General features: G+C 36.4%; 2 protein-coding genes across 2 annotated transcripts in view; one reads left to right on the top strand and one right to left on the bottom strand.

Annotated features, from left to right (window-relative positions):
- Positions 1-19,293, top strand: part of LOC144447453 (uncharacterized) — a 64,681-nt gene that overhangs the window by 30,220 nt on the left and 15,168 nt on the right. The gene's annotated exons all lie outside the window — the stretch shown is intronic.
- LOC144447644 (uncharacterized) lies at positions 11-19,181 on the bottom strand. The gene is made up of 12 exons (XM_078137721.1): positions 18,929-19,181; positions 17,106-17,142; positions 16,283-16,406; positions 12,010-12,175; positions 8,012-8,204; positions 7,654-7,768; positions 5,371-5,408; positions 4,199-4,673; positions 3,442-3,614; positions 2,712-2,975; positions 272-1,443; positions 11-68 (listed from the first exon to the last, which is right to left on the bottom strand). Exons 2-12 carry the CDS (start codon positions 17,127-17,129, stop codon positions 11-13), a joined length of 2,802 nt encoding a protein of 933 aa, XP_077993847.1. The 5' UTR covers positions 17,130-17,142; positions 18,929-19,181.

A 19,293-nucleotide genomic window follows, 5' to 3' on the forward strand; every position in this document is an offset into this window, starting at 1 on the left:
GCCATTTTTTTTAGAGTTTTGGGATGGTCTTTTGAATGGCACCACTTCCCCTCTTCCAGATTTTGCCACTTGGTAGTTATGGTGAAAGTTACCTTTATATTTGAGTTTTCTCAACATTTTCACACGCTCAAAGGAATCACAAGGAAAACTCAGAGCATGGGCCACATGAGTTTCCTTAGAATGTATGCGTGTAAAGTGGCGATAAAGATTTCCCATTTCCTTATGGCAGTACACGCAAAAGTGCTTTCTGTCCCATATTCTCTTTCCTGACATTGTTTTAGCTTTGGCATGCTTTACTGTCAATGCACTGCGAGTCCCTTCGTTTTTCCTTTTTACACTTGGTGTGAATAATTCTCCTTGCAATGATTCTGAACAGTCACTCTGCATATTTCCTTCTGATGTAGATGGATGATAATCTGGGTCACCGACACTGTCACCATCCAACTTACTGCAAACTTGATCAATTATATTCTTTAAGGCTGGTGTGGACATCTGATCTTGCAGTGATTCTGAAGAGTCACTCACTATGTCTTCTGAATCTGATTGAGGTGGATGATAATCTGGGTCATTGACACTGTCATCACCATCATGGTCACTGAAGATGTGATCACCATCACTGTAGATATCATTAGCTACAATAACGGTAGGATACAGGCTATTGTGAACAGTACCAGTGTCACCATCGCTGCTCAATATCACTGAATTCACCAGGTTTTCATCACAATTAGTGGCATCATCATAGGGATGAACTACCCCCACAGACAGGCACTTTAGTATCTCCATAGCATTTTCATTCTTATTTGAATCCATGGTTACACATTCTGTATCAGCTGGCACTATACCAGTGACTTCGTTGCTACAGGTAGTCACCATTTCCCACAACTGTGATTCAATTTCTGAGCTGTTTGATTGTGGTAGTGGATGAACTGGATCTTCTATATTCAGTCTGTCTTTTTGAAACACAGAAGAGACTGCTTCAGTAATGGTACCATGGTTTGTCTTCCTAGAATTATGGGAGATAACTGATGTGCTCTGTATATAGGTATCCATTTCCACAGTGACAGCATTTTCCCTCTCATTTGAATCCATGGTTACACATTCTGGATCAGCTAGCTCATCTGTAAGCTCTTTTCCAGAGAAAGTCACTGTCATATTTTTGCCACAGAACTGGGCTTCTCCCACTGGTGATCCACTCTTTGACGAGTCACAGAATGATGAAAGTAGAGAATTGTCAGAATTTGATGAACTGCTTTCAGGAGGAGAATATGTTAATTCTTCTGAAGAGACAGCATCTTCAGTAATATCAAGACGTTCCTTAACAGTATTGGACATTTCTAAGGCAGCCAAGGCATCATTTTTCCTGTCTTCATTACATTCTGTTATAATACCAGTGGTACAACTAGCTGTGTCAAGGCCTGAATCACCCACTACATCACAAGTGTTCTGAAAAAGATTCAAAGTCAATGAAGAATTATCTTTTTAAGCTACAGCACTGTCTGTAAAGGGTCACTCATCAAGTAAACCATTGGAATTGCACACACACACAAATATTTGTTTCCATTTCCTTGTGCATGGTAACAGGACAACTGCCCCCATACCACTGCCCCCGAATGACAAAAACTTCTAAATACATTTAGAAATATGTGACAGCAAGCATTACAGATTAACCGAGTTTGTCATTCATAAAAGTCACAGTCAACAACTTACCGCCGCAATTTGCGTACATTATACCATAGACAAAGGATTGTCTATGATTATACTCACTACATTCACATGTTTTACTCTATTGTCATCTGTGATACTTGTTATGACAATTATAAAAGTCGGCATGATGCTTTAACTTACTGCCGTAATTCACGTACTTTATACTCACATTAACACGTTCTACTCTATTGTCTGTGATTATTGTTACGACAATTATAAAAGCCGACATGATGATTTAACTTACCGCCATAATTCACATACTTTTTTAGTTTTTCACACCTAAATGATATATATTGCTTGCCAGTCACCAACATGGTCAGAGTGTTCTGCATCGTCTTGTCAGTCATTATTGAGTTTGTTCAAAGCGAGAGAAGAAAAACCAAGTTGATTTATGATGACTATGTCTAAGTGAAACAGAATGATACGACAAACTCGGTTAATCTATAATACTTGCTGTCACATTTTTCTATATGCATTGAAGTGTTTTTTTTCATGGGGGCAATTGTCTGGGGGCAGTTGTGCAATTGTCCTAGAATCCTCGCACACAGTACTTACCCCCCCCCCCCCCATCAAAACGTACAATGCACACAAGTCATGTAATTAGTGCCAAGATGGCAAGGTGATGCCATGTTTCAGAAAAATGATATTTTAAGGATTTTTCTGATTTTCCATTCATAGTACCAACCTAATTTGCAGTGAATATCAAATGCCTTACAAAAAACTTTTACACACAACCCATTCAGACAGATCTGATAAACATCACATGACTACTCTTTCAAGCATTAACATATAAACACTTTGAAACTTATATCTGACCAAGATTCAGATCATACTTAAGTCACGTCCTAGATGCCCTTTAAATACCCTAAATATAGAAAAGCTTATAACAGGCTTCACTAAAACCAGTTCAGTGCAAATTATTTTCCCCTAGGCAAATCATTTCAAATAAACTATCCATTTGATTTGATTTGAAAAGACATGAAAATGCTAAAATTTCTGTGACTCACCACTGTTGCTGTGTGTTCATATAATGATTGAATATGAAGGAAGTTTTGAAGGCACTCTCCACTCAGAGGTCTTTCTTTTGGGTCAGCAGCAAGCATTTTATCAATCAATACCTTGAACTCTGGAAATGCACAAACACGTTCAATGTTGTAGCAGCCTTTTATGATGTTTTCTCTGAGGCCATTTAAATCTTCACTATAAGGGGAAGTCGACTGGAAAGGGTGATGTCCTCTGGTCATAATGTAGTACAACACACAGCCAGCAACCTGACAGAGATGTGAACTTAATTAGCTTGATTTAAGTAATAATCATACCATTTTATGCTGAGAACTAAAAATACTCTTGTTTGAAGATATACTTACTCAACTAGAAGAAGAAAATGTATTGATACAATATGGAATATATAAATGTTCAACGAAACTAAGTGACTACATATGTATGCCATTGTGGGTTATCCTTGTACCAAATTTGAAACAAATCATTCCAGGCATGTCTGAGAAATTTATGGCTCTGGACAAACACATGCATGCACAGACAGACGGATGGATGGATGGAACCCAATCCATAAGTCTGAATTCCGGACTTTGTCTGGCGTGGACTAACAAAATTTCAGCACCAAATTGATACATATATGCCTGGGTTCCAGTCTACCAGTACATCAAGTCTGGTGGAAATTAAAAAATGTTGTACATCACATTTAAGAATTGTATTCAAACATGAATAATGTATTACCTGGATATCGGTTGATTTCCTGTATTGAAAGGCGCATCCAGAGAGGAATGATAAACATGTTTCAGAAGCCATCCATGCACATGTACCTGCAATGCATGTTGTCAGTGTTGTTCTCCCAAAGTTAAGACGTTTGCTTATACCAAAATCACTGATATTTAACTTCCCAGAAATATCTACAGAGACAAAACATTTTGAAAAACAGTTAGCTGTAAGAAACTACAACCATTATTTTGTACTCTTACTGTGGCAAACATTAATGTGACAATGTACAATTATAAATACTGTCCCATCATTTGAAAACAACCTTGCAGACCAATGAGTGTAAACTTTACAATAATATTGAAAATCAAAAACTGCTAAGTTTAACACTTTATGGTATTGTATATGATGGTACTAGACAAGTATACAAACGTGTCACTAAAAAACTGCATTAAATCAATGGCACAAGTTTGAAAGAAATCAGTCCACTCATATCCAAATGCTGCCTCTGCAGTGTACATGAAAAAATCATGACAAAATAGCCGACTGGTGGCCATATTGGATCGTATCATGAAATTATTTGTTATGCAAGTGTAAGCCGCAGTGTATTGTTCTTGTGTCAAGTTTGAGATGAATCAGTTCAGTCATGTCTGAGAAATGACACCAGACGCACAGACACACGCACACACGGATGGACGGACAGAGCCCAATCTATAAGTCTACCAAGTCACTTTGTGGCTTCTGATAACTAGCATAGCTAGGACAGCTTTTTACTCACCTATTAGAAGATTCTCTGGTTTTATATCTCTGTGTATAATTCCAATTCTGTGCAGCTCATTCAAACCAGTCAAGAAGTCCTTACATAATGATAGACATTTGACTGTGGTCAGATCAGTGATTGGCAAGTCACTTGAAAATTTCTTCTCTATTAACTCGCACACATTGCCTTCACACAATGGAGTAATTAGATAAGTGAAATCATCATCTTCTTCTACATGAATCTGTGGCAAAACATTGTCAAGAGCAGGTACACTTTTGTCAGATAACAGTCTGAAAATTGCCAATTCATCACATTGAACTACATCACTCTCAATTCGTTTGATGGCCACTGCATGTTCATTTTTGTATAATCCCAGGAAGACTTTTGCCCTTCCAGCTGCAATGAGACTGCTTTTGCAATATTTAATTGTATTTACTTCTTTCAAACTTGAAACTTTTCGAAGAAATGTGATTTTTTCACTCCATCTTCCACCCTGCAATAAATCAAAAGAAGAAAACACAGTTTTAAAGGACCACAAAATGTCATGTACCATGTGATATATCATGGTTGATTTCACTGTTAATTGAATATGTGCTAAATATTGCAAACACCACAGTAGGTGAATACCCAGCCATTAAGTGTGTGGATCCGATGCATTGTAGCTATTGAACACCTTATTATTATGTATTCTGTGCCAAATGAAGTTAAAGCCTACATAAATTTAATTAATCATTTTCTAATGGTCTACAAATCTATAGATACATTAATATATAAGGACATACTAGCTGTCATATCTACTTTGTAATCAATATTTACTTTTATTTAAGATCTGCCATGTGACAGGTTGAATTACCTCCCTAAAATATTGCTTTGATACATTAACTTCCCAAACAGTGACAAAACCCTAGTTCAACTCCTGACACCTTTTAAGTCTTTCAAACATAAAACTAGTCAGAAAAAAAAAAAATCATACCCACAATACATTATCAAATGTTCAAGAAAATTTCGAAGATTTTATAGTGAGTGAATAAGTATTTATATCACTCAAAATTTACTACTTAATTCATAGTTCTATATGATAATGTGTGGGGAAAAAGCCTGGACTATTACATAATTCATGATAAAGCCAGCAATTACCCATGTTTGAGTATTACAGTATAGAAAACTTCAAATTGTCAGAGAGAACTTACCTTCACAGGGTATGGCCCGCTAGGCAAAATGTGATAACCTAATAAAATGAAAACAAATAATGTTATATATAACTATACATGCACATGCCAAACAAACTAAAGATTCTTTATGAAGCATTTTGGAAGACATAGCATTACCTTTCCACTCTGAAATATATTTAAATGGTGAAGTATAATATTTGTTGTACATACTACATATACAGCTACTTTGCTTTTAGCAACTAAGGTAATAAAATTACTACTTTGAAATATGGTGTGTGATCAGTACCTAGTATTACTACCATTTTTAAGGTATAGCTTACACACATCAGGACCCTATGGGGAAAGTCGCTAAGTACTAAAGTGTCTCCTGAAGGATTACTCAGCAACACCTTCAAGGCGCACAAGATATGAATATAGTCACACACGGACATCAGTCTACCCTGTAATAGAGTGGACTGCTGCTATTCAAGTTCTCCTTGTTAACTGTTACAATTATGTTGATTCAATCATAAAGTTGAGCCAGAAATTATGTCAAAGTCAAAGTCAAAGTTAAAGAATGGTTGATTGAATTTGTATAACAGCTGTCTTATTGATGACTCGAGGTGATCGGGTAATTACATCGTCATATTGTGCATTACATAAATACACATAAACAGGCTGTTGCCTGTCAACATGTCAACTATAGCTAACTTTTCAGGTTGCAGTTTTTGAAACCTTTTGTCAAGTACGTAACTATTAAACTCATGCATTTAAATCATGATGTTTGAAATTGAGAGGTTATACAGTACAAGCCACAAAAATGAAACAGTAATGTACTGACACTGTGCAGTATGGTTGAAGTACTGTACACTATGCTACAGTACGGTATGGATACGGTACTGTACGTTTAAAATCCTATTGTCTAACATGGTTTCGATAAGGTCAGTTCAGTGCAAATATTGCATATAGTTTGAACTGGATGACTTCAAGGCATCCATTTCATTGGATGACTTCAAGGTATCCAAGCTTATAAAGTCAGATCAATACAACTACATATTGCACATAGTTTGAACTGGATGACTTCAAGGTATCCAAGTTGATAAAGTCAGGTCATTGCAACTTTTACTGTAACATGAAGTTTGAACTGGACTTCTTCAAGGCGCATCCATTGCATTGGATGACTTCAAGGTATCCAAGTTGATAAAGTCAGACCTATGCAACTTTTACTGTAACATGAAGTTTGAACTGGATGAGTCAATTGGCATCCATTGCTCAGTCCACTAGATGTTTTGATAAAGTTAAATCTATACAACTATTACATGTAGTTTGAACTGGATTACTTCAAGCTAGCCATCCATTGCATTGGATGACATCAAGCTATCCAAGTTCATAAAGTCAGATCTATTCTATAATTGTATGTTGTTGTAGTTGGAGTTGGATGACTTCAAGGTATCAAAGCTGATAAAGTTAGATCCATGCAACTATTGCCTGTAGTTTGAGTTGGATGACTTCAAGGTTTCCACGCTGATAAAATCAGATCTATGCAGCTATTGCATGTATTTTGAACTTTATGACTTCAAGGCATCTATTGCATTGGATGACTTCAAGGTATCCATGTTGATAGAGTCAGATTTATGCAACTTTTGCATGTACATGTAGTTTTTAAAAGCTGGATGACTTCAAGGTATCCAAGTTGATAAGAGTACTGAGAGCGATGTTATTGCATGTAGTTTAAACTGGATGACTTCAAGGTATCCAGTTGATGAAGTCAGCCCTATGCTATTACATGTCATTTGAGTTGGGTGACAAACTTGTGATGTTATTATGGCAGATTTTCAAATAGCATGCAAGTTTGATCGGCAAAGTGAAACATATAAAGGACATTTTCGGGGGTAAAATAAGAAGATATTTTCAGCACACAAATTTTTGTGTGATATTTCTATGTAAATTTAAGTGAATACTTAGCCTATCCACAAGCGTTTGGTATTATCGTTTCTCTCCTACCAAAAGCTTATTGACAATTGTATAGGACCTCATTTTCAAAATTATACGCTTTTCAATCTTCCATTCACGGACTTGCATCATCAGGTTGACAATTCCATAACATTGATCATTTCTAGTATTCTTATGATGACATTTTCACATCATGTTACCATTCCCTGTGTATAGCAATGTTTCCTACATGCATTGTTTTTAACCATTTAAAAATCTTTATATTTTTATATACATGGATAATTTATTCAGAATACATACACTAGACTAAATTTTAGTTTGAATAGCAAACCCCAAAGTTCTGATTAAACAATTATTAATATCACATACCTTGTAAATGCCACTGCCGACATATTTCTTTTTCACCTTCATCAGTACACTCTTTGTCACAAAAGTTGCATCTGAGTCGCTTTTCCTTTGCACGCTGTTTATCCATGATTGAACACTAAAAATGAAGTAAATAACCAGAAATAATCAGGAAAGATTGAGACATTTTTAAAGACCAGTGGGAAAAGTTGGGACCTTTCCTTTAATACGATGCTGAGAATGATATATGTTGTCAGTTGTGTCGCAGTAATCCTACGTATGCTGATAAGTAATAATCATTTTACAAAGGATCGACAAATTGGCGAGTTGAGAGTATGAAATCACATGAAATTGGTCACTGTGTATGTATGAAATTATATACCTTTCTCCATGGCAAGTCTAACCCTTCTCCATAGTTGTATAGTATTTCTTCATTGACAGCGATGTCTCTTATAGCAAATAAACAGAGATGATTGGTTCCAGATTGATCAACAACTTTTTTCATCGTGCTGTTTGGCTTGACGTGGTCATCATTGACATATTTGGCAATTGTCTCTATTCTGGTGGCATCAATACTGAAAATGAAAGAGCCCAACAGAGATATGTACATTGTGTTAATGTTTCATCTAGGTCCAACACAGAATACATTTGATGAGCTATTTTACCTTTCAGGTTACCATTTCATTCGCAGATCACCTACAATGGAAGAATCAGGATATCATACAGTCCCTGCTGGTAATCATTTATTTACAGGTATCAGCTGGCAGAAGGGGGGTTGGGTTTAGATCATGTTTTGGAAGTACTTGAACTAAAAATGTAAACCATGGTGTACATATATACAGTCTTTGTGTAAAACTTCATCAAAATAACATCAAATTTGGGAAGTGGAATCTCTGAGAAAACAAAAATTTCAGAATATATATGGTACATGCAGAGGCATTCTGGAACTACTTAGTTATATGGCTGATAAGGGAATGTAAAGTTTAAAACATTATGACTGCCTAAAATATTGCATCAAATCGACAAGTATATGCAAGACACTGTATATGGTATATTATGTACCTGCATACAAGGTTTGAAAGAAAAAGCAGTCACATATCCGTACCATTGCTGTATGAACAGTGCCATCACATTATGCAAGCAGATAACTTTATAGTAATTAATACTTGTCAGAATCTGTATTTGATCATATACTCTATCATTCTGATCATGGCTACTGATTGAAGTACACATATTCCCCAACTACCCTGTCTCATCATCTGTAACATCTAGCGCCTACATTCACCGATATCGAGATATGACAGGAAAATACAAAAATACCGCCAATGGCATTGTAGCACAACTTTACAGTTTATAAAAATGATAACCCATATTATCCATGCTAAGTATATTAAGTACTAATTTGCTGAATGCATATCTAGTTGCGTATCCAACCCTGTTGTTATCTTTGCAATATTTGCTATTCACACGGTCATGTTGCTGGATATATTTGCATACACTTTTTGTTGTTCGTTCACTCGTCTTTGAACCCCCAATGTCAGCTTTGTAGTATATGTGGTCATTTGCATGTTACTATGGGCGTGGTCGTGTTCCTAGGTATATTTACATTCCTTTTAAATGTTTATTCGTTTATCTATTGATCCCTGTTGTTATATATGAATCACAATCATTTGGCTGTTGCTATGGGCATGGCCTTGTTGCTATGCATATTTACATATTTTTTTTAAATATTTATTCAATTACATGTACATGTATCTAAGAATCCCTGTTGTTAACTTTGTGAAATACACTGCCATTTGGCTGTTGCCATGGCAGGGATTACCCTGGCGCAAGAACTGCATGAGATAAAATCCCATATGAAGAAAACGAGTGAGAGAATTTGAAAACTGTGTGGGACGGAAGTCAAAATATGGCAGGTGGCTAATTTGCATATATATTTACATATCATTTGCATAACGATATGCATAAAATTTGTTGGTACTGGAAGTAGTTTATAGATGTCATTCCAGCTTCCTACATGTAAAGGCATGCTGTGATTAACTTAATAATTGTTTTATTTATCCAAACATATATTAAATGATTACAAAACCATTGTAACAAAAATAACCAAATAAATGAGATGAGTATTATGGGGATCGAGAAATAGCAACAGTTAGTCTAGTCTGACCCCCGACATATTGTGACTTATAAAATAACTTGGACTATACATAACTTGGTAAAGAAATAAAAACGAGTTGAAACCAATAACAAAATCACAAGTTCAGTTATTGATTTTTAAAACGAGTTTTTTAAGTATTTTTCTTAGAAAAGCTAAATGTCCAAAGATAAATCAGACTTTTGAAACACCAAATATTTGTATGTAGGCTAGCTACACATCGTGTAGTCTGAAAACTCATGATACACGAGACTTACTGAAAATTCGCTATAGTATATGACGTAATGGCTGTCATATTTAGTATCCATGCATTCGTCGTGTGATGTTGCGAGTCGACGATCAGACAACGAAAAACTACAAACTAAACGATATTTTCAGAGTAAAATTGAATATGAAACCGATAATCAGAGATAACATCATCACTTTTTCAAAAGGTATATTAGTCAGGTAAACTCTTTTTCACGGTGGTTTTGCCATTGATTTACTGGAAGTTTATACCATAGTGCGAATCACACCGGTAACTATTAGTATTACTATCATGCATTCCATTACTAGCATTAGCGGGTTTACGCATTTATTCATATTGAAAACAATACGGCAAATTTGATCAGATCAGTTTGAATAGTCGTTTGAACTACTGGTACTTAGAAATCACTTGTATTTAGTCACTATACAAAAGCTTTTATTTTAGAGGATTGTTTTTAGATCGCGTTTATCACTGAGGCACTGTTAGTGTCGACAGTGCAATTTTTTTTCCCAATTGAGTTTTCTGGACGCGACATGTCCATTTTGACGTTATCGCGCCCCAAAGTGATCCCTGCCATGGGCGTGGTCATGGTTGCTAGGGTATTTGCATATTTTTTTTGAATGTTTACTCACTTGCCTACCAGATGATATTGTTATTTCGCTGAAATATACTGCAATTTGGTTGATGCTAAGGGCGTGGTCATGGTTGCTAGGGCCAATTTTGTCATAAGTTTTGAAGAAACTGGAAGTTTGAAAAAAATGGGATCCTTGAAGGGGGGGCCCATGAAAATTCCGATGGTCTGAAAGAGGGGGGGCCATGAAATATTTTGCTCATAATATGTACCAAATTAAACCTCAGTAGCGTCGTTTACCATGTAAATTTAAAAATTTCTTGCGGCAATAACCTCTAATACCTATATTCAATGATGAGTTTGTGACAGCCAGGCGAATGTATTTGTGTTTGTCTTCTTCTGTCTTTCTGTCGCTATCTGTCTGTATGTATATATATTTCTCTCTTGTCTCAGTCTCTGTCACTTCTGTCTCTCTCGGTCTCGGTCTCTGACTACATGTCGCTGTCTATCTGTCTGTCTGTCTGTCTGTCTGTTTGTCTGTCTCTCTCTCTCTCTCTCTGTCTGTCTCTGTCTCTGTATCTGTCTCTCTCTCTGTCTCTCTGTATCTCTCTCACTCTTTCTCGTTTAATTATGAGGCAGTCAATAGCCAAGAAAGCGTATGTCTGCCAAATTATCTCTGAATTAAAAGTTATATGGGTTCATTTAGGGGGGCCATGAAATTTTTTGAGAGCGCGAAGGGGGGGGGGGGGGGGGGGGGGTGGCTGCAAAATTTTTTTTGACCAAAATAATTTCTCCCCAGCCCCCCCCCCCCCCTGCCGTAAATTCTGACCGGTCCCTAATTGACCCACTACTATTTAGAGATACATTTTTGACCAAAAATTAACATTTATCCACCTAATTTGCATGTCACTGATGGGACCATTATATCATGGATATTTCTCAGGATAAACACCATGAAGAATGTTCCACCCAAATTTCAGGCTAATCTGCTGAGTGGTTTTGGAATTATACATTACTGACCAAAAAGACACATTTATAGACCTAATTTGCATATTTTGGGGGAAATTATTATGTCATGAACATATCTTCATTTACTCACCCCTAAGCATGTTCCCACCAAATTTCAGGCCAATCTACCCGGTAGTTTTGGAATTTAAGTTTGTTGATGTGATCATTTTCATTTGAACAATTTCTCAACTATACACCACAGGTAACATAACCACCAAATATCAAAGCAATCGGTCCCACAGTTTTTTGACTTTAAGTTGTTTACACACATACATACACACAGACAGACATACTTTGTAATGCCTATAGCACTACTGAACCAGTTCAGTTGTGCTAAAAAATGAGAGCACAGACAAATTAAGAGACTCTTAAAAACAATAAAAGAATATCCCTACTTACGCCACAGGTTTACCCTTGTCTTTAAAAAAGAAAATATAAGACCCATCTCCTGTTTCATCATATTCATTTTCCTTTTCAGATGCCTCTTTTCCTGAAAGTCTTTCACCTTCGTACCACATTAAATAGTCCCCTTTTGTATACTCTTTTGCCGCAAACACACCTTTGCCTGTAGAGAAGAACCATATTATAGATCAGACTAGTAAATTGAAGGACCATTTTAATAATGACAGCATTACACATCATGATATGAACAAGTAATCATACATGTAACATCCCATTGGGGAAGTGTTCAGTCCCATTTAAATGGTACTACTTCTTGTATGGAATGGATGTAATATTACAAATTGACAATTGACATTATGATGCTAACTGAATGCTATCTGCCCATACATATCTGTCAAACATTGGCTCCAGAGATTATATGGCCTCATGACATCTGAACCAGTGTACCACTTAGGGAGTGTACATTAATTGTGTTGTTTAATTCGTGGTGGGGGGGGGGATTTCTAATCAAGCGATGTTTTTTTTATTTGCCCCCCCTCCCCCACTAAACCTTATATAAATTAGCTGGCACCCCTATGATTTCTTTTTTTCTTAGACCCCCTGCACCCCACAGATACATACACAGATGAAACACAGATACAACAACACATATGATAGAAAAGCCAACAGTTGCTGTAAACGTATTCCATATTAATTACTACAGAGTTCTACCTGTGCACAAAGTTGTTGACCGTGTACATTCATAAAATCACCAATTAACACAAAGTTAAATGGGCTGACAGAATAGAACAGAATACTTGTTTGGCTACAATTTTCATTATCTTTTTTTCATGCCATTACTGACATATTTAATTAGCTGAACAAGTAAATATATATGTCACTTATGAATCGTGGGATTGAAAAATAAATGCAAAATTGCACTGTTGGGAAAACTTTCTCTGTGTCAACAAATCCATAACTTTAGGAGTAATTTGCAGTGATTGATCACATCGTTATGTGCTATATAAGACACATAAGATAAGGATTAAGACCCTTCCTGTATTATAGTATTCATATTATCTCTATGCAAAATAAACCCTTCTGGAATATTCCAAGAGAATGTACTAAACTGACGGGCTGAGGGGCAGGTACATGGGCAAAATTGAGTTGTGGTTGATCTTGCCTTTACTTCTGTACAATACACCAAATTGTGGATTTTGCATCTACCTGTCCTTCAGTGCACTGGGCATTGTTTGGTATGACCCCTTATTGTTTTAACTTTTATACAAGTCATTGTAGTTTTGATAAAATCATAAATTTATCAATAATTTGTTCCTTAAATTTTGGACTCCGGTTCCCTTTATTGTCAGTTAGGAAGTGAAATTTGTATGATTGAGTTTGACTTTAGAGCATCTTTCAGCACAGTGCCTAGCTCGCTAAGTCAGATGGTCTCTAGTCAGACTTTGATCATGATCATTGCAGTAGGTTTCTGCTGGATTTTTAGGAAATATAATAAGCTTGTCAACTTATGTGTTCTATCCACTACCTATGGAAAAGATTTAAGTGAACAAGTCATCATAGATAACACAGTCCCCACTCTTGTGGTGGTGTTGGTTACCGTTTTGATTGTATCAGTTTTCATCTGGGATAGGTGCAATCACAAATTGACAAATGACATGCTACTGGTAATTCATGTCTACCAATTGGGTTCCAACATGAGTTTTTGTAACACGATAGCTGCTGTATCTGTGTAATAACTTTGTACATGTATTATGATCATAACAAAATGGCTGCCTGGTAACCATCTTAGACTGCATCACAAAAGAAAGCATTATTTGACAAGAATGTACTCCCGTTTTCTTGCTGCTAAGGCCGTGGTCATGGTTGCTAGGCATATTTGCATACACTTTTGGAATGATTGTTCACTTGTCTAAGAATCCCCATTATCTTTGTGAAATACAGCAATGTTTGGCTGTTGCTGTGTAATAACTTTGTACATGTATTATGATCATAACAAAATGGCTGCCTGGTAACCATCTTAGACTGCATCACAAAAGAAAGCATTATTTGACAAGAATGTACTCCCGTTTTCTTGCTGCTAAGGCCGTGGTCATGGTTGCTAGGCATATTTGCATACACTTTTGGAATGATTGTTCACTTGTCTAAGAATCCCCATTATCTTTGTGAAATACAGCAATGTTTGGCTGTTGCTATGGGTGTGGCCATGGTTGATATGGTATTTGCATACATTTTTTGAATGTTTATTGAATTGCCCACCAGATGATGTTATTATTTGACCAAAATATACTGCCATTTGTTTGTTGCTAAGGGTGTCTCATGGTTGCTAGGGCCAATTTTGCCAAATTATTTGAAGAAAATCTGCAGAATAACACTTTCAGAAATATCTCGCCAAGTTTCAGACTAAGACTTACTGACCAAGTACTTTTGGAGATGTAAGTTTTTACCAAAAATGAACATTTTCACACCTAATTTGCATATCACTAATGGTATCGTTGTATGCTTACTATTTCTTCGTCCATACATCCCTAGATGCATGCCCATTAAATTTCAGTCCAATCTGTTCAGTGGTTTTGGAATTGTAGATTTTTTACCAAAAAGACACATTTTTAGCCATAATTTGCATATCACTGATGGGACCATCATACCATGAACAACTCTTAGTATTAACCCCCTGAAGAATGTTCCACCCAAATTTCAGTCATAATATGATGAGTAGTTTTGGAATTATACATTTTTGACCAAAAAGACACATTTTTAGCCCTATTTTGCATATTATTGGGGAAATCTCATCATGTCATAAATAAATCCCAATACCCTCACCCCTAAGAATGTTCCCACCAAATGTCATGCCAATCTACCCAGTAGTTTTGGAGTTAAGCTTTTTTTTAAACCAAAAATCACATTTTTTGACCCAAAATTTCCATCTCTGATATAATCATTTTCAAAAGAAAATCACATGCATATATGCTCCCCATAGTGTGTTGTCCTTGTGCCAAGTTTGAGAGAAATCGGTTCAGTTATGTCTGAGAAATGACTCCGGATGCACGGACACACCGAGCCCAATCTATAAATCCCCGTCCCGGACTATGTCCGACAGGAACTAATAATAACTGCACTGCTTTGTCATCGAGCCATAATGCTAACAAACCTTCTGAAGGCTATTGTGCACAAAGTCAAGAATGTGTACCATTTTGCTTATATATATTTTATTTTACATATCTGGCACTTGTTCATCCCGACATTCCATTTAGAGTTTTTTTTGCCCCCCCCCCCCCCCCCCCCACACAAAAATCGAAAATCAGAACAATTTGGTCACTAACATTTCATGAAAAGATATTCAGTAGCTGTAAATCTTGTACCCATGCAGTGGCTTGGGGAGGGGGGGGGGTCATTTTTAACTAAAGGAAACAAGGAGAGGGTCAGGTTTTAAAAGTGGAGAATTTTGGGAGGGGTCAGTGGTTGTGACAAACCAAGGGTGATTTGCTCTGCCCCTCCTTGCAATTACTGAAGGCTCCCACAGTTTCAATCTCTACATTATAACATGACACTGCATAATGATCCCTAACTTGACATGTATTGTCATGGGGGTGGGGTAGGGGTAGGAAGGGGGATCCGTATTACATATGATGACTTTAAACACCACTGCATGAAGATAATACAAAATAATAATAATTTATTTACCACTCCAAATCCCAATCATTCAAATAAAATATTAGTAAAAACACTTTAATACAGAGAAAAGTGCAGATGCATACAAGGGCAACTGATGGACAATGTATTCAATAGTATGTCAGAGACTGTTCCTTTCCATGGAAGTTCAATAATTTACTAAAATGAGAAAAGTCCTTTCATACTATTTAACATAGTGTACATCTTGTACATCATCTTAAATGTTGGTGGTCATCTGTAGCACATGTGTGGCGGTGGGTCCCTCAGATGTGCAACAGACGAAATGGGAAATGGTTTATAACACTGACAGAAACTTTGAATGCTGAAGGACACCTCATTGCAGACTGGAGAGGGAACAATTCAACTTGTTTGTAAACACTCGAACATTGCGAAAACTCACACATGCGCATTAGACGACCGCCAACCTTTAACATACATTTAATACAAATTTATGTAAACAGTATACTTCTGAATCTGGTTATACAGATATGTAAACTCTGAAGTAATGCTCACATGTAAGTACATATGGCAGAAACACACCTCCTATGCTCCCATATTTTTTGGTTCTTTCATTAATTTAAAAAGTTTACAGTTGTCTCACCTTTAAAACTGTTGATAAAGCGTATCTCAAACCGGCCTTCCTTAGGTATATCAATACCTTCTGTAACACATTTCTTTGCTACTTCTCTGGGAGAGATTGCAGGAGACCCTCTCCTCTGCCTTGTCTGTGAATTATTTTTAAAAGTACATGAATTACACTGTGAAATTAAGATATTTGAAAAACATAACAGAGTATCCCATTTTTGTCTGACTGGTGCTGCATTTAGTCACATACTTATATAATTTGTGCAGAATGAGATTGTACACACATCACATACATTTATTTAGGTATCTATCTGACCTTTTTTCCACACACTATGGGGACCAAAAGGGTGGAGACAAAGTTACAGTTGATTATCCCCCTTAAACCGTTAGACATGAACCAGAATGGAAATTCTTGTCATATAGCTGATATGAGTTGGGAAAACAGTTGATTGTGTATCGACCAGTCACTTATACACAACAATGTATCTAATACATAGGTTGTGTTTACAAGCTTGATACTTGAGCCTAATGTACACCAAGGTGTACTATAAAAATACCAATGATTTACAGGACAACAAAGAGAAAATAATCATATACTGTATTCCTTTTGTTACTACAGACAAATTATACACAGAATTAACTTTAATTCATGAATGTTTTTCGCAAATGTACGTGTAAGACTCTTCATTAGTAAATAACATTTCTTTCATTCCAGTCTAAAATAAAGTTGATATATGTCCAAATAATACAAATTAACAAGAACTTTGTTGGAAAAATTTTGGCAGGAAAGTTGTTGCAAATTGTAAATGTTTCACAATCACTAAGAGAAAACTACTTACCATTATAAATGACTTGACAGACATTTCTGCTCTGATACTAGTGACAGATCATGGAAAAGAGAGAGGAAATCATTAATATCAATAATCTCATCTATTAAAAGAACTCTGCAATCTAAGCTTCTATATTGACCAGCATATGTTCAATGATTGTCCAATCAAATTAAGTTTGCCTCATGAAGCTGATAGGCTTTCATTCTAAGATAGTGTTGATAGAACAGGATTTTCCATGACTGAACTGCAATGACCCCCAAGCTTTGACAACTTTTTGACTGGGAAATCAAAAGGCGGAAGCCTACTAAATGTAGAAACTTAGCAGATGACTGGCTTAAAGCAAAAATTCAAGTTTGTACTTCACTTTACCAACACTGATTTCAAAATATGCCAAAATTTTGAAAGGGTGGGACATGCTATTACCATACAGATAAATTTAAACAGATAACAGCTGACATATCAAATTGTAGTGTACATGCCATCTCAGTCTCTCAGATGTTTTTGACAGCATTCAATAAAAACAAGATTTGAGTTATGGTTGACCAAATCTAAACATTACAACACATTGTGGCTCTGTCTGCCAATCAGGTGTATAGGAATATAAATTGTAGATGTATAGGAATCTGCATGTCTATGAAAGTCTTTTTGCACCACTATGTAGTTTGTCAAGCAATTACATCAGTTCATGTATCAAGGCATGATGCAAGTAAAACCTGGTTGATGGTCAGCCAGCATGTTGAAACCAAAATTGATACAGTATGCCAATATATGGATGCAGTCATAGTGTGTCACACTCTGTGACAGATAGAGTAAATTGCAATAGCAGTTACTTGAGTTGTGTCATCCAATATCAAACAATGTACATCTTAGACACAAAATATGAAGTGTCCTGAGACATTTCTAACACAAACTTTAACGTCGCCAAAACTTATGCACAACCTTTGAAAACAATACTGTAAGTTGTGAAATTATTGTTTTATGTCATGTGACAATATCTGATTTGAAGATTAGCCATATATAGGGATGAAATTCAAATATATTTGAGTCCGGCGCGATATTATGAACCGAGCAACATTTTTGGTGTGCGAGGGTTTAACCTTGTAACTTGCCACATATACGATATTTTGGTCAAAATCTAGCAAAGGTCAGAAAATTTGAGACTGAACTGTATGAACAAACTGACTGCAGTTGTTACACGACGCGACGGTGAACTTGAGACTGTGATCGAAACGCGACCGCGAGAGAGTTCAGACGATCGACTAGACCCCCCCCCCCCTTCACATCAGTCTCAGACGTTACGAGTACATTTTTGTAAATGAAAAGTCTGCTTCATGTAGGACGAAAAACATTGCCAAAGACAATAAAACTGAATGTTGAGATGTATAATGACAACGAGTCAGTGAATCGTGGTTTTAAAACCTTATCAAAACTTCTCCGCCATGATGTTTGTTTACACGTGACTGTGATTTATAATATTAGTTTATAAAGTTACTAACGCATTTCCACATCTCTCACTGCTCGACTCCACCACTTACATTTGTACATAAAGCATGGAAGTATAAAGTGACATGATTTCTGGTTGCATACGCCAATACCCTAAAGAAAATACTTGTCATCTTGCATTCGTACTTAATGATGAAACAACTGTGTGATGCCGAGTCCCTATCAGTGATTTCGGTGAAAACAATCTGAGATTTCGAACGTCTCAAACACTTCATTCTCCCAATTACATCCATACGCTCTTTCACATCATACCATACACAATCATACATAATATACAAAATTAATGACGCGAACATGGTAGAAACAAGTGTAGTTTTCGAGAAACTAACCGTTTGGATGTTTGTAGATGTAAATACACGTCCAACTTCCACCAACAGCAGTGGGGGAAAAATCCTCCATGTCACGGCGCCAGACACTTCAAAGAGTTTGATGACGCACTGAGATTTCACTGTCTAGATCTATGCAAATTAGATATATGGGACGGTAACCAACGGGACGTGACAGGGATAGTTCAGACGATCGATCGACTAGAAAACTTTCTTTCCCTTCACGTCAGCCTTAGAAGTTACAAGTACATGACAAATCTGCTTCATGTAGGAAGAAAAATATTGGCAAGACAATCAAGCATGATTTTAATTTAAAACCTTTTCAAAACTTCTCCGCCATGATGTGTGTATCATACATGTGACTGAAT

This window comes from Glandiceps talaboti, chromosome 16 (assembly GCF_964340395.1).
Source record: "Glandiceps talaboti chromosome 16, keGlaTala1.1, whole genome shotgun sequence".
NCBI lineage: Eukaryota > Metazoa > Hemichordata > Enteropneusta > Spengelidae > Glandiceps > Glandiceps talaboti.